We start from the raw sequence: 15636 nt of genomic DNA, 5'->3' as shown, positions 1-15636 counted from the left end.
TTGGGCATGTTTCTCCCAGGCTCCCTGCACGGACTGCCGCCTTTATGGCCGCGTCTCAGGATCCCACTGTCACTACGCGAATGTGTATTGTTCTGGTGGGAGTAAAGTTTTATTGATGTCTATTCTGAAATTAAAGCTAAAGTACATGTATTGCACTAAATATGCACCATGGTACTTTGTACTGAACACATATTAAGGCTGCCTCCCAGTTCTTCTTACATAAAATGACATAAACCTGGCTGGGTTTGCACTGACTTATTGAAGTGGTGAAGGAACAAAGACATGAACAAAATTGTTTGTAATTGCTGATGTTTAACTATTGGGCATATTTTTGTCCTTTGAGAATGATTTGGCATGGTTTCATACCACACTAGCCAAGAGACTTTGTTTACTTTTCAGAAGTGTTAAAATGCTAGTGTTAGTCTCTTATTAATAGCATTTGGTATAAAGATTTTAAAGGTTACTGGCGTTATGTGTAGGCTCAGCGTTTTCTCATTTTTTTAAAACTTATGATTAAACACAAAAATATATCAGCCCTTACTTTCAAATACGATTGGTGACACCATTTTTTAAAGTGCTGTTTTTTCCTACCTTGCTTGTACTCAAATTGCTGTGGTGCGTGAAGATAGTGAGTAAGAGAGAGCAGAGGGGAAGCAATATTAGAACGGGCTGTCACGGGTGCCACAGAAAGCGACTGGAAAAAAGCAGTTTGGCTTTGGCAACCACAGCTGCCTCCAAATGCACAAATAATCTGACGCTTATTTTAAAATGAATTTCAGTACTGCCAATGTAAGTTTTTAATTTTAAAATGTATGTAAAATGGTACTCTGTCTTGTCTCCAAAGCAGCCATCTAAAATCCACACCTCTGTGATTGGATGAATTATTACTGGGAAGTTATCACACACAAAAAGGAGCCATTTTTCTCCAAAGACGTTATAAACTGGAAAGCCGTGACCTTCTTAAAGTAAAGACACCATGTGCTGGAAAAAAATAGTGTAAGAAAAGACAATCACCAAGTTAGACGTAACTGTGGCAGGTTAGACTTAACTATTGTGTGAAGAGCTATCAGGGAACAGTAGTATTATGAAGCCACAACAAGCTTGAATTCTGGCATTGTAACAACTATTCTCATCTCCATATCTGCCGTGCTTACATCTCGGAAATACGGCGTTTCTTTATAAGGAACATGGAGAGCTATTTTTCTCCAGGGAGTAAAGTAGATAATGCCCTGCATAGCTAGCCTAAGTTTGTATTCCGATGTAATTGGTCATTGTAAGAAGTCACTAAGTAGATCCTGGCTTAGGGATGGATTAAGACTATTTCTGGTATGGAATTTGCAGGGTGTTCCATAAGCATAGAGCTTATATGTGTAACACTTGGGAGAAATTTCTCCTTACTAAGAGAGTTTTCTGAAATGGCAATAAATAGATTTTGCTATTTATCTGGCATTAAATGAGCAAAACCTGTTTATTGTCTGTAAGCTGAAGTGGAATATAAAGTCTTAAGGAACAAAGCGCTTCTTCCACATTTTCACATTTGACTGTCCCAGGGAAAACAAGAACGAACTAGAAATTGTTTTGAAAACTCTGGTGGCTACCGTTTGAACTGAGATGCTGTTCCCAAAGAAAGGGGTAATTTACTCGAATAGCTTCTTTTGGTTATTCATTCATTTATTAGTTTATCAAATGTATATTGAGTACCTACAATAAGCCAAGCACTACACTAGATGTTTGGGAAATGTTGGTAAACAAAATCAGAGAAAGGTCCCTGATTTTGTGGAATTTTAAGATGTTTTAAGATACTGGATCATATGTTCCAGTACAGTCATCTTACTTATTAAAACTGAAGAGCTCGTGGCCAGAGTGGCTCAGTTGGTTGGAGCATCATCCCGGATCCAAAGGGCTGCGGGTTTCATTCCTGGTCAGGGCACCTACCTGCCTCGTAAGCTTATCCCTGGTCCCGGTGAGTGTGGGAGGCAACTGCCTAATTGACGCTTCTCTCTCCCTTCCTCACTCCCTTCCTTTTTCTCTAAAAAGCGATAAAAAAATGTTCTCGAGTGACATTTAAACATTTTTTTAAATTAAGAATGATTTTGTGAAGCAAACATACAGCCAAAAGCAACAAAAATTTAAATGTTATATAGAATATACACAATTTCAAAGAAATGGCATTTAAAGCAGTTTTAGGGAGGCTAAAGATAATATATTTTAGAACTTTCTAAGATGAGTTTATATAGCTCTTAAATGAAACTCACTCAAGACTCAGCTTCCAAGTTCTGGTGAATTAACTTCAGGTTATGTTTCTCATACTGAGCAATTAAATATCTATTATGACCAGCTGAAGAAAAGAACCATACTTAAACAGTTTTAAACTTATATTTTAAGTTTATATTCAGCATACAAAGAATTTATAAATGTACCTAAAAGGTACCTTTGACAGAAAGCTGTCAAATACCTATTATCATACTGTAAATTCTGTATTTCTTAATGCTGTTATAACACCCTAATACCGTGGTGTTAGTGTCTGTTTACAGCCTTTCCCCATTTCTTGTACGAGAAGGAAGTAGTCTTGATGTTCTTTTGCTATTACGACTGCTTGTTGGACTCACGTCCTAGACGACTCTTCACTGACTATTTGGAGAGGCAGCAAGGGGCAAGTCGAGGGCTCATGGAGGCCTGGGGTCAGGTTCAGGATCCAGAATAGAAACAAAAGACCCAATCTTTGCCCCTTTTTAATAATTGACAACTTCTAATCCTTCTCATCTAAAAACACACGTACCTTCCCTGGTGTTCTAGTAAACCACATCCTTTCTGTATATAACTGTAAAATACACCTCTCCCCCAAAGCCTTTGTTTTCAGTGCCACCTAACACATTCATGGGCTAATTTCCTCTACCACCTGGGTCTATGATTTACAAATTTACTCATTTTACTATGAGGGTTAGCAGGTGACATTAGGATGATTACCCTGGCTCCCCCCGCCCCCAAATCCCACAAAAATAAAACAATCATGTTATATTACGAACAAGTATAATTCAGTTTTTCACTATTTGGGATTATTATTCATCCATGTGTTTCCCCTGCATTGATGTCAGGCTTTTATCTGAGCATGTGCATATGCACAGTTCAAGCTGACTTCTTGCAAGACTTAACAGTGTAGCATTTATGCTTCTCCTTAAAGTGACACAGAGACAAGATTTTAGCTAACAGGCAGATAACTGGATATTCTATCCATAGTGTGCACTGTGTGGTAGGATGGAAGGAAGGAACATGGGACTAAGTTCGTATTACATCCCACTCTTAGGTCTCAGCTTCATCTGTGAGAGAACTGGATTAGATTCAAAATTTCTGATGTCTCTTTCAGTTCCAAAATGTCAGCAATGCAGAGAGATTAACACTGTTTGACTGCTATAACAAAGCAAATTACTTTGTGACAAATAGTTTTTGGTAGTTGAAACTGGACAGCTGTGGTGTTCGTGTACCTTCTCTGTGGTGAGAAAACCAGACCCTAACCCTAAACTTGGGGACCAGGGGTTTCGCACATTGGAAGCAAATGCCATTCCCCACACCCGTGAACCAGCCTGGAGCTGCAGTGTACCTGCTGGTCCCGCTCAGACCCTAGTGTGGCAGCGGTAGGTTCAGCTCCCTAAGCAGATGGCAAGGCTTTGTGAAAAGGACCTCTCTACTCTTTAGAGGTTTTAGAACCACTCCTAGCAAAGGACATGTTCAATATTTCAATTCAACTGATATGTACTGAGTACTTCCGAACTATCAAGGGATAGTGTCAGCTTGTAGGGGAATACATGCCTGCCCATCCTGTCACCTTCAAGGATTGAGCTCACATACAATTCTCACCTGCATCACTATGGTAACCACACCTAACACCTTGTGTGGTGCCAGCCTCACAGTAGGCATTGGAAGTGGATCTGAACCAACTGAACACAGTCCCCATCTCATTGGAGTTCCCAGCCCCATGATATAAGAGAAAACCTTAGCTTTTTTTCAAAAATTTCATTTTCACAGGTTTTGTTTTTTTGATACATGTATTTATTATGCCGTAAAAAGCAACACTACATGATTTCATTTAAAATAAATATTTCCCGGTTTCAAAATACTTACAACTTAGAGTTTTAAGATTAGATTCACTTTGGGAGGTTCTGGTGGCAAATACATTCATAGCTGTACAATCCCCAGGAAGAATCTTAATCCAACGTCGGGTCATTCAGTCCCTGCCGGACATACAACAGCATCAAACGGTAGATAGGGACAGCTCATCCAGCTCTGCAGCCAAGAGCAGAGGGGCAGCGTGAGCTACAGCACGTTTACACCCAAAGATGAGATCGTTGGAACCGAAAGCAGCAAAAACAACAATGTATACAAAACTTGAAATAAACATGACCACATACAGCTTTCATGATACAGAAAAAAAGCACTAAAGCCAAAACAAAAAGGTCTTTGGAGTATACAGATGGCAGCAGTTAACAGCATAATCAAAAGCATTTAAACAAATGTGTTCATTATCATCAGCCAACAGCAAACGGCCAGAGCCGGAACCAGTGTACAGTCACACAAATAACCTCGTGGGTGAATAAGGGCACATTTAACTAAACCAGAATGATTTTACAAAACAGTCTTGATCTGAGAAAAGATACGAAAACTATCTTTGTTCCAATATAATAGTTAGAACCTCATTTTATTAAAGAAAAGCTTCAAAATCATTGGTAATCGTTAAGCCACACAATTGAACCATCTTAATGTTACATTTTAATCACACAAAGCAAGCTGCTAGTTGAGCCAAATTATTTCAATTGATTTCAGTTCAAGTGTGTCTACCCCATAATATCTTGGGGGATATCTTTGTTCCTCTGCAGTATTTTGCAAATGCTACCTGTCTACATGGCTTGACATAGATTCATGGGGCAGGAGCACAGCAGCTGGGCTGGATGCCCACCCACCTTATTCCCACAGAAGGACACACGGGAGCGGCTTCGGGCCTGATGCAGCTCAGGTAAGGAACACTGGCCATGGTTCCACTAAAGGAGGTACTGTCTGTGGAATAGGAGGGCGACGGCAGAGCAGCTGACTTAGACTGGAAGCAAAAATTGACACTTGAAGGCTAGCAGAGTGGGAAAGGGGCCATGAGGCACGATAAAGCCTGGAAGCAGCTGTGTGTGCCGATAGGAAAAAAAAAAGGATTTGCTATATTAATGTAACAACTAACATTCATGTGGTTGAGGTTTCTGCTTATTTCACTAAACACAGCTTCAAAGAAGCTCATTTGTGTGTGTGCGTGTGTGTGCTTAACATCAGAAGTTCTCATTAACATACCCTTTTCCCTCTGAGGTACGATAGATAAAGTGTGTGTGCAGTTTCTCCCCAAAACAAACGCTGGGTCTCAATTTAAAATGAAATGAATGGCCTTTTATTATTATTAAATGATAGAGTCCACCAAAAATCATCCACTACAGAATCAGGAGAAAACTGGAGTGATCTAGTGGTCCCTAAATAGAATAAATATCTCGATGCAGTTTTAATGACAGGTTTAAAAAACAAATGTTATTTGTAGCAGTTCCAGTACCATTATAATAACTTTGGTAACTTAGAGCACTTCTGAATTTATCCTGGAAGCTGAAAAATACCTTTTTAAAGAGCTGTGTAGCACATCCCTTCTTTAGGCTGATAAATTTGACTACTTTGTACTTAGTAATTTGTCTCTGGCTCATCTCCTATAGAGAAGTGGCATAGTTATAGCTTAGATGCCGAATAAATGAGGAATTTTTTGACTTATTGTGGAAAACATGAAAACTGCATAGATGCCAGCATCCATTTTCCCAGCTAAAGGAGAGAGGCAAACAGCTCAGCGTCTGGGAAGAGAGGCTGGGCAAAGGGGACATAGAAAAAGGAAAATTTTCAAAAGTATTATAACTACATTCGCAAATATGTTTTGGTCACCAAATATATCTTAAACAGATTCCCTGATAAAGTCTAGTCAGAACTGGTCTATCCTACTAACTGTTGTTAACTATTATTATAAGTTTCAAAGTCACATCATGAAGCTAGGGCGATGGGAGACATTTTAAACACACTACCATAAGTGCATATAGTTGTTCAAACACTCAAACTAAGTCTATATTTGAAGTCATGAAAATCACACTGTTTTGCTTCTAAAGGCAGCCTTGACCCACTTGGACGGGCTGTATGACAGAGCTTAATTTACAGAGGCATGTAAGCAGCTCACCATGAACTGAAAATTCAAAAAACACAAAAGTAAATCATGAAAACCTCACAGTTTAGCTAGCGTTGGTAACTATTTCATTTACATCAAATTATACAATGCACGAGGTAAATTATCGCTCACATTATGGAGGGAGATTTGTTTTATTTCTATTTTTCCCAAAGAGATCAGATTTGTCCTGTGCGTACAATGAAGAAAAACTCCAGTAACACTGAAATGACAAATGTAAAATATACATCACTACCAGATAGAAACACACACGCTCTTTGTAATCATTTTCCACAATTAAATAGGTAAGCGATTTAAATCTTGGGGTTAAGATCATTACAAGAGTCCATCAAGATTCTTATGGACGGTTTGGTTTTCCTTTCCATCGTCAGAATCTCCTTGAGGGGTGTACTGGACTTGGTATTCCTGGAGGATTTTAAACACGTCGTGGTGTCCAAAGTGCAGCGCTTCATCCATGGGAGTGTTGTTCCACCTACACAAGTAGCACAGCACGGACTGGGTCATTAGGTAATTGCTGTACAATTCCTGGGTCATTAGGTAGTTAGGTAAAGGTGAAACCGAGCATTCTGGGGTTCCAAATGCAGGTTAAAGGGCCATTCAGATTTAGCCATTTTAGCAGTGACGTAAGTAAAAATTAATTGAAATACAGAAAGGGATTTATAATTCAGAAAGTGATCTCAGAGCCAACTTTGGGATATGAGAAGGAAGAGAAAATTATGTTCTACAGGAGGATCTTGTTCACATGCCTAAGTGCTTTTGGAGGGGAAGCTCTAGTGATGACAGATAAACAGACTCCTCTAGATTCCTGAATTGTAACTTCATGAAAAGCTCAAAGAATCTGTCTTTAAATAAAATGTCCAAAGAAAATTCAGGTATATAGCATTCATCACCCTAGCCTTTGATAGAACATTTGTGTTCCTATCACAGTAAATCTCACGAGTCTGGAAATAACCACCACCTCATTAGAGCTCAAATACACATTGCAGGAGCCAGCTCAAGCCCAGAGGAATGGCCACTTGCATCATCTCTGGTAAAGAGGGGAATCCAGGGGCTCAGCTGCTCAAGCAGAAGCATAGCCACCCTTTCCATCGTGTGTTTCTGGGCAGTGCTCCTTAGGCTGACAGAGATGAAGACGGAAGACAGGAAGAGTTGCCAGCAGTGGTTAAAGGGCTAATTAGCCTCGTGAAAAAGGAGACAAGACTACGAAACCCAACCCAAGTAAATGACAAGAGTATGATAATTAAGTTCCCAAATACTTCCCAAACTATTATGCCTCTCTTCCCATCCTCTCTACTTCTGTCACTTCTCCTTGGCTACCAGGCTCTCATGGGCCACTCACAACCTTCTGGTTTTCCTTCTTGCTATTTCTTTCCATCTCTGTCGTTACCCTTTTACCTTCTTAAGGAGGCCACAGTATGGATCCAAAAGGTTTTGTATATAGCTTCATTTGAAAAATATTTTTGGATAAACCTTGGTAACCTGTTCTTAATTTTTTAAATCAGGTAAGTAACATTTCACATGTATTTCCTCCCCCCCAAAAAAGCTGAATTAAGTTGCTTTTTACTTCTATGAATTGGCCTTTAATTTAGGGAGTCAGTGGCCTTAAATGGGGAAGTGGGGGGACTTTTCAATCCAGCACATAATTATGTCTTTCTGGAAAAAAAAATACTGAATGTTAACTCCAAGTTATTTTCTTTGCAACTCTTTTTTTTCTGTGAATAATGCAAAATAAGAACTTTACAGAATACACTAAATTCACTCAAGCCTGTTTTACAATTTGAGGTGACACTGATTCGATGCAATAGAGGAAAGAATTGTCTTGGTCTAACTTACATTCTCAAATAGGTGAACACCTAGTTATTTATTTTGCTAACTTTTGCTATCTACTTCCACATTCCAAGTGGCCAGTTAGGGTAAAATCAAAATGTTTCAATCCTTAAATATGCAAAACACAGTAAATACTTCCACATGTGTTAAATAATGTTTTAGGTGGGATTATAAACACAGGTGAGGAAAAAACCACTTCAGTTTCTTGCTCTAGAAAGAGCTGTTATGGGCATTACATTTGGGAATAAAAGGGTGGAGGGCTGTAACCCTAACGCGAGGTTTAGAATACTGCCAATAAAGGTTATGATCTTAGATGACCGAAGTCTCCCCACACTTGCAAAATTGCTAACAGTTTTTAGACACTGACATAACTTGTCCGCATTTCTTGCAAGCTGAACTAATAAAAGCCAAACCTCTAATTTAAAAAAAAATGAAAAAGAAAATAATCAGCATGCCCCAAACTTAACACAGTCCTCAATTATCCAATCCAAACTCATTAATATCAAATCTCTCCAAGTATTTCTTTCCTTCTATTCTTCTAAACCTTTATCTCATTACTCACGGATTCATGGATTAAATGCTCCAACCAAAAGGCACAGGGTAGCTGAATGGACAAGAAAACAAGACCCATATATATTCTGTCTACAAGGGACCCACCTCAGAACCAAAGACACACAGACTGGAAGTAAAGGGATGGAAAAAGATATTTCATGCAAATGGAAAGGACAGAAAAAAGCTGGGGTAGCAATACTTGTATCAGACAAAGTAGACTTTAAAACAAGGGTTAAAATAAGAGGCAAAAAGGACACTAAATAATGATAAAGTGAGAGATCTAACGAGAATATAACCCTTGTGAACACTTACGCACCCAACACTGGAGCACGTAAATATATAGAGATAGTCATGCCATGTGCAAGTATATGAGTGCAGATTTCCACTATATACAGAAGCTTCACTCTTACCCCTCCCTTGACCACTGTGTGGACAGCATTTACTGCAGGATGAATGGCAGTTTGCACCCGGACCAGTGTAAAGCAGAGGAGCAAAATATATCCCAGGCCAGTACCTCCCACGAAAGATCAAGGAGAGCCCTTCTCTTCCGTGCCTTCAAACCTCGTCTCTTCCCCAAAGCACCGATTAAAACCTCACTTCCATGAAGCCTTCTAAAAGTGACTACCCAAATCCAGGAACTTCAACAAACTCCAGTATATTCACTTTAGGGTTCTATAACAGTAATATTCATGTACATTTTAAATATGGTCCCATAAATGTCGATCTTGTCTACCCCATGTAGTTAAAAATCCCATGAAAACAAAATTCCTATTCTCTTTCCAAACGCAAAGAATTGTTTTCTTCATACAGTGTACTGACTGACAGTCACACTAACCTGAAAAATTCTAGATAAGACACCATCCTTAGACAAGAAATAGAATATGGGAAAGAGAACAATTTCCCTAGCAGAAATAAGGTTTTGTTGCCTTTGTAAGGAATCATACCAAGTTCAAGAATGTCTCCAAGATATACATAATGGATTTCAATATACTGTCACTTAACTATTATACCCCAGTATAATAAAACCCTGGCTTGCCAGTGATATGTTAGAAGGTAACATTGGTGCTCACCTATCCTTGGGAAAAGGATTTACTTTGCAGGCCTCCAGCAAAAATTTAACAACTTCAACATGACCTATGCCCAAAACAAAACAAGCAGATTTTAGTATTGAGTAGAAATTAAGTCTGAGAAAAAGAAATAGATGAGTGGTTCATGTAATTACCCTCTGCAGCAGCTACATGGAGTGCTGTTCTAGAATCATAGTCTCGCTGTTCCATGTCCATGGCTGACAAAGCAAATCTGAAAATTTGGAAGCACAGCCGTTCATTTTATATGTACACAAAATTTAGTTCACGTGCGGAACATTTAAACCATCAGGTCAGTCTAAGTGAGACAGGTGCCATCCTTCACGAGGCTCACTAACTGCATCTGGAGACCCTATTCAACCAGTACACAGCGCCTCAGGCAAACACCACCTCCCCTCTCTTCCTTAGCTTTGCTCTGGGTAGGAGGGCATGTTCACCATCTCACAGAATGAAGCTTCATGACATTATTGTTCAAAACTCAAGAATAGTGGTACAACTATACCGAAGTTTGTGCTTCAGAGGGGCAAGTAACTAATACCTACACTAAAGCTGTGTTTTCACTAAGACTCCCATCCTTGTATGTTTTACAGTCTACAGTTTACAAGTACTAATCAGACTTTATTTTTGTAAAATGTCTTTGAAGAGCACATTTTTATTGAGATATAACTGACATAACATTATGTAAGTTTAAGGTGTACAATGTGTTGATTTGATACATTTATATATTACAATGTAATTATCAACAAAGTGTTAGCTAGCACTCCTATCAACCACATAATTATCAGTGGATTTTTTTTTTGTGGTGAGAACAATTAAGATCTAGTCTCTTAGCAACTGTGAAGTTTATAACAGTATTGTTAATACAGGTACTAATCAGACTTTAAAACAAAGGTGGAAATTAGGCACAGACTTTTTTTCACATTAAAGTTCAGTTGCAAGTCTATAGAAAAGTCTTTATGTTAAATACGCAGTACTAGGCGACCTTTCTAACTCTGGTGATCTGTAGAACCCCCAATGCCCCTGTTTGCACACGGCCCCCTCCAGAGATGGGGTGGGGAGATAGATGGGGGTTGAGAAAGCATTTGAACAGTTATCATTTAGGAAAACAGGGGACTAGGCTTTGATAGGAAGTAGAAAAGAACAGGACTGCACAGCAACCCTACCACACTGGAAGTGGAAACAATATAAATTTGTCTGAGTCATTTTATTAGAGGGAAATGCGAGTGAGATTTTAGCCTTAAAAACGGCCATTTGCCCAGAAGCAACTTCATAAACATCTATAAACCATATGCTAACCCACCCCATTAACATACCTTCGAAGTGCGGACACATCTCCAGTATACGCAGCAAACAAAAGGTTTATCACTGACTTCACCTGTGAAGAAAAGAAAGTTCAGGCTTCCACAGCAGAAAGTAAACAGAATGTAAGTCGTTACTGGTAGGTGATTCCAGGTGCTTTAAACGTTTCAGCTGGTTCACACAGAAAGTTATCACAAGTGCACAAAATGAAGGCATATATGCGTTATTTTTCTTTTTCCAATAGAAGATTATGAGCGGAAATTCAACAATAAAGATGCGATACACGAGGGAAGGAATGAAATGATACCAATTTGCCCAAAAGAATGGAAAGCTGTGACCTGTGACGCACACACAGTTGGGGCAACTAAAATTTGTTCAGAGCCTTCCTCATTCAGTGTGTTTCAGTGCTGTGACATTATTACAAACTACATCACGCTACCTGAATGTCTGATCCCTATCAGCAGTCACTGTCCTCGCCAATCACTGGCCTGGCAATCTTGAGAGACAACATTCAGTATGGATCATCTCAAACTTGAGACAGGACTGTATTTCACTGGAAGGGCAGTCTTCACTCCGAAGCCCAGGCAGCGTACGTTGGGGCATTCTCAGAGCCCATGGCACTGCCTCTGCTCACAAGGGGGGTGCCCTCCCAGAATACTAAGGCACTGCTATTGAGCGCTCCAAGACTTCAACATGTATCTTCGTTTCACAGTTATCCACTTTGTTGTCCTTATAACAAGGAAAAAGCTAGTTTATCCTAAAGCCACTGGATTTTGGTCTGCTTTCATAAAGGCTTTTTATCCAGTCATTTTTGAGAAACTGAATTATTGAACATACACTGTTTGTGAATCCTTCATAAATTCCCACTTTTATCTTATACTTTGCAACTTCAACAGCTGACATTGAGCTTAATAGAAGAAAGGGGAAATTTAATTGGAGGGATGGAAAGTAACCCAGCTAGCCCTGGCTGGGTAGCTCAGTCGGTTACACCAAGGTTGTGGGTTTGATATCTGGTCAGGGCACATGCAAGAATCAAGCAATAAATGCATAAATAAAATGGAGCAAGGGGTTGATGTTACTCTTCCCCTCCTCTTCCTCTCTCTACAATCAATCAATCAATAAAAAAGTAACCCAGTTATCCACAAACAAAGCCATGGCCCTGGGAGCTGCTTTTGAGATTTTAACCCAGACATTCCTTCTTTTCCACTATGGCTTCCCTTTCCCACAAGCTGTGAACTTTTATACCAAACTGAAACTAACCACTGCTGGACTCTACTTCAGCATTTTCAAAATGTGTTCAACGGAAATGAGACCACAGACGCTCCACGACAAAAAGGGTCCTGGGGGAGGATGGGTAGAGGCAGGCAAAGGTGGGGGAAATGGGGACATCTGTGTTAGCGTCAACAATAAAAATAAAGGGGAAAGCAGCGTCCTGTGGTCAGGTATTTTTTAAATATTAAATCCCCCTTCCTGGGAATTCATGAGCATATGAAAGACTCCGTAAAGTTCTGCAGTTTAGGGACCTAGCTGGCTGAGCACATCCCCCAAATTTTAATTTTACTACTGCTTACTATTATTGTTGGTATCACTAAAAACAACAAAAAACCCTTTTTATTCTTTCAGTCCATTAACTTTCCTTCTGGCTACCCGGTACTACTCTGTAGTCAGTCTCCTGCAAACCCGAACAGTTTTCTCAGCGGGAAACAGTTTTTCTCCCCTCAGTGTGGAGGGGAGCTTAATGGAATGAACCAGAACGTTCTAAAAGTCTACACACGCATCCCTCCTCCCATTTCTACATTTACAGGAAAACAGTTTTTGAAAAGTCTCCAGGTGATTTTAATAGGCACTCTGCTGGGTTATGGACCACTGGTCCAGGTGCCCCTAACTTCTTTTTTTTAATTGGATCAATTTGGAATTCTCAATTCCCTTTATATTCTTGCACCGCCCCCCCCCCCCAAAAAAAAACCCTGATGGGCCATTACAGATTATTCTCCATATTCCAATTGCTTGACAATTTTTTCTTGGTTCCCTTTCACACTTTTCTCAGAATGTTATTACCCAGGCTGACCCCTAGAACAGATGACTCTGCCCAGTTTTACTGAGATAACAAACTGTTCTCACCTCTCCCTCCTGTTATGCTAAAACCTACTTCTTAGACCTATGTTCCCTTCCTTCCCTGCAAACCTCAAAGCAAAAAGTATCTATCTTTCCTCACTTCTGAGACACACTTCTTTCCTCTTTCTTCAAACTTATGCCCCCAGGCTCCCTGACTTTGCTCCCTCCTTTACCCCTTGTCCCTAGTACCTTCAACTTTCCCCTCCTTCACTGGTTCCCTCATCTCTGCCTTCACGTCACAACTTCATCCTGTTCTGAAAACCAACACATAACCCTATTGTTACCACGTTCAGTAGCTGTTTTCTGAAAGTAGTTTGTATTTTTAATTCCCTGGAAGTTAACTTCACACCCACTATCACCTCTAGATAGACAGTACCTTCAAAAGCTCTGGCAGCTGTCCTAAAGCCTGATTACCTCTGACCTCTCACTCCCAGTCTTCCACGATGCTGGCCATCCGGATCTTCCTCCTGGCTGTTGCTTTGCAGTCATTTCCCACTTCCCACTGCCTGGTAATACGCCGAAGGCAGTCTCCATCCTTCGTGTTTTTCAACATAATCCCCTCAATGATTTTATACATTCCTTGTGCAGAATGACTGCACTCTACATCTTTAAATCTTTGTTTAAATCTTTGTGAGCCTTAACCCTATGGCTCCACTTGCTTGTCATGCTGTCATTTCAAACTCAAAAAATAGCAAACCTCTCTGCAGCCCTGATGGCTCCCCACCTGGGCTCCAAAAGTCCTAATCAGTCTGCCTGCTTCACGTTGCCTCTGGGATGTTATTAATAGGCATCTCACACTTATGCCCAGAAGAGGACTTCATTCCACCAATTTCCCTCCACTCTCCACCCCACCTTAGCTCCTCTTCCTGTCCCCCTCACTTTGAAATGACACTACAATTCACCCAGTAGCTCAGGCCAATAACTGAGTCACCATCCTGCTGCTGCCCACCCCCCCCCCCACGCTGCTGGTACCCTGCAGAACCCAGGTACCTGTGATGGGAGGAAGGGAGCCTCCACACAAATGGGCTGAGAGGGTCTGCTTACACCGGGGGGCAGAACTGTCTTTTCTTAGAGACACAAACCCACCATGTAGGCCCTGGAGTTATTCCTCAATTCTATTTCTCACAACCCACATCGAGCTCATCAACAGATATGTTCTACCTCCCAAAGACATTTGGAAGCCCACCACTTCTCACCCCCTCCATTGCTGCTGCCCTAGGCTCAGAGCTACCAATTTATCTCACCTGGGGGATGGCAATAGCCTCCTAACTATAGTCATGCATTGCCTGATGTTTTGGTTAACCAAAAGACTCTGTATTCCACGGTGGTGTATCACAAGAGCCCAGGTGTGTGCCCATACCACCTAGGGTTATTAAGTGCACTTGATGGTGCTTGTGCAACAATGGATTCGCCTAGTAACACGTATCTCAGAACATATCCCATCGTTCAGTGGCACGTGACTGTATTCCTCTTGTTCAACTCTGCTCCATAGTGATCTTTTGAAAATATAGATCTTGGCACTCCCAATGACCTTCCAACATAGCTGCAATAAAATTCGAACTCAAACTCTCCACCATGGCTTTCAGGACACTACATGCTCTATTCCCTGGTTACACTGTGTGTCTCATTCCCTACCACTCTGCCCCTTGCTCTACCCCAGCCAGGCAGCCTTCCTGTGGGGCACCGGGCATTCAAGGCCACACCTGCTGTGCTGCTGCTGGGGATGCTCTTTCCCAGGTAGTGAAGAGCCTCCCTTGCTCACTTCATTCAGGTCTTTACTCAGATGTTATCTCAGACTCTGAAACACTGCCCTCTTTTTCATCACTCCTGATCGCCTACCTTGCTTTTTCTCTTCAGAGCCTTTATCATTGCCTATTTATTTCTTGTCTCTTTCCCCATTAAATGTAAGCTTCATTTGGGCAGAGACTTTGCCCTTTTCTTCCCAACAATAAGCCCCGTGCCTCCCACACATAATAGGTGCTCAATAAATGTGTTGACCCAAAAATGATATAAAAAGTGTTGACTCAAATGAACACACTGTACCCCTTAAACTTACAGATATGTGTTGTTTACATCTCAATTTTTTAAAAGTGTTAACTACATGAACACTTTCTCCCAAAGCATCAAATATTCAAATTGTTACCACCATTTTGGGATTAAATTATAACCATTATTTATTCTTCTATTTTCCTTCATTTTACTTCTTCATATAGTGTTATCAAATTTATTCAATTCCCCTGACAGGTGCCCTGTTTCTAGTCTTCCTTCCACCTTCACAAAACATTGCTCTGATCACTAAAAGTTCCTCAGCAAGGGAGTGTCAAAAAATAATCCCCCAAATCATTCCTAATAAAATTTAAATTCCTTAGCCTGGTACTCAAGGCTCTTCAGTCTGCCAACTTACTGTTTTCTCTCTCAACCTCAACAGAGGAAAACTGGTCTTACCACTGCCCTTGTTTTTATCTAGTGTCTACGCTCCTTTCTCTCCTGGGAACACACAGATTCCTAATCAAA

At 40.5% G+C, this 15636-nt stretch overlaps 1 protein-coding gene and 1 long non-coding RNA gene across 3 annotated transcripts in view; one reads left to right on the top strand and one right to left on the bottom strand.

Annotated features, from left to right (window-relative positions):
- Positions 1-4702: 4702 nt before the first annotated feature.
- Positions 4703-7840, top strand: LOC128780263 (uncharacterized). Its single transcript, XR_008426196.1, has 3 exons — positions 4703-5008; positions 6616-6751; positions 7231-7840. It is a non-coding gene; the product is annotated as an uncharacterized lncRNA (long non-coding RNA).
- The window catches only part of GLS (glutaminase), an 81105-nt gene continuing 71764 nt past the window's right edge, over positions 6296-15636 (bottom strand). For both annotated transcript variants that reach the window (XM_024563941.3, XM_053918881.2), the window contains 4 exons: positions 11022-11083; positions 9846-9922; positions 9694-9757; positions 6296-6716 (listed from right to left, as the gene is read on the bottom strand). In XM_024563941.3, the coding sequence (XP_024419709.2) occupies positions 6560-6716; positions 9694-9757; positions 9846-9922; positions 11022-11083 (360 nt within the window). In that variant the 3' untranslated portion in view covers positions 6296-6559. The remainder of the gene's footprint in view (positions 6717-9693; positions 9758-9845; positions 9923-11021; positions 11084-15636) is intronic.

The sequence above is a fragment of the Desmodus rotundus genome, chromosome 2, assembly GCF_022682495.2.
Source record: "Desmodus rotundus isolate HL8 chromosome 2, HLdesRot8A.1, whole genome shotgun sequence".
Taxonomy (NCBI): domain Eukaryota; kingdom Metazoa; phylum Chordata; class Mammalia; order Chiroptera; family Phyllostomidae; genus Desmodus; species Desmodus rotundus.
The sequence above is the reverse complement of the archived record's forward strand: the minus strand, read 5'-3'. Positions and strand labels throughout refer to the sequence as shown.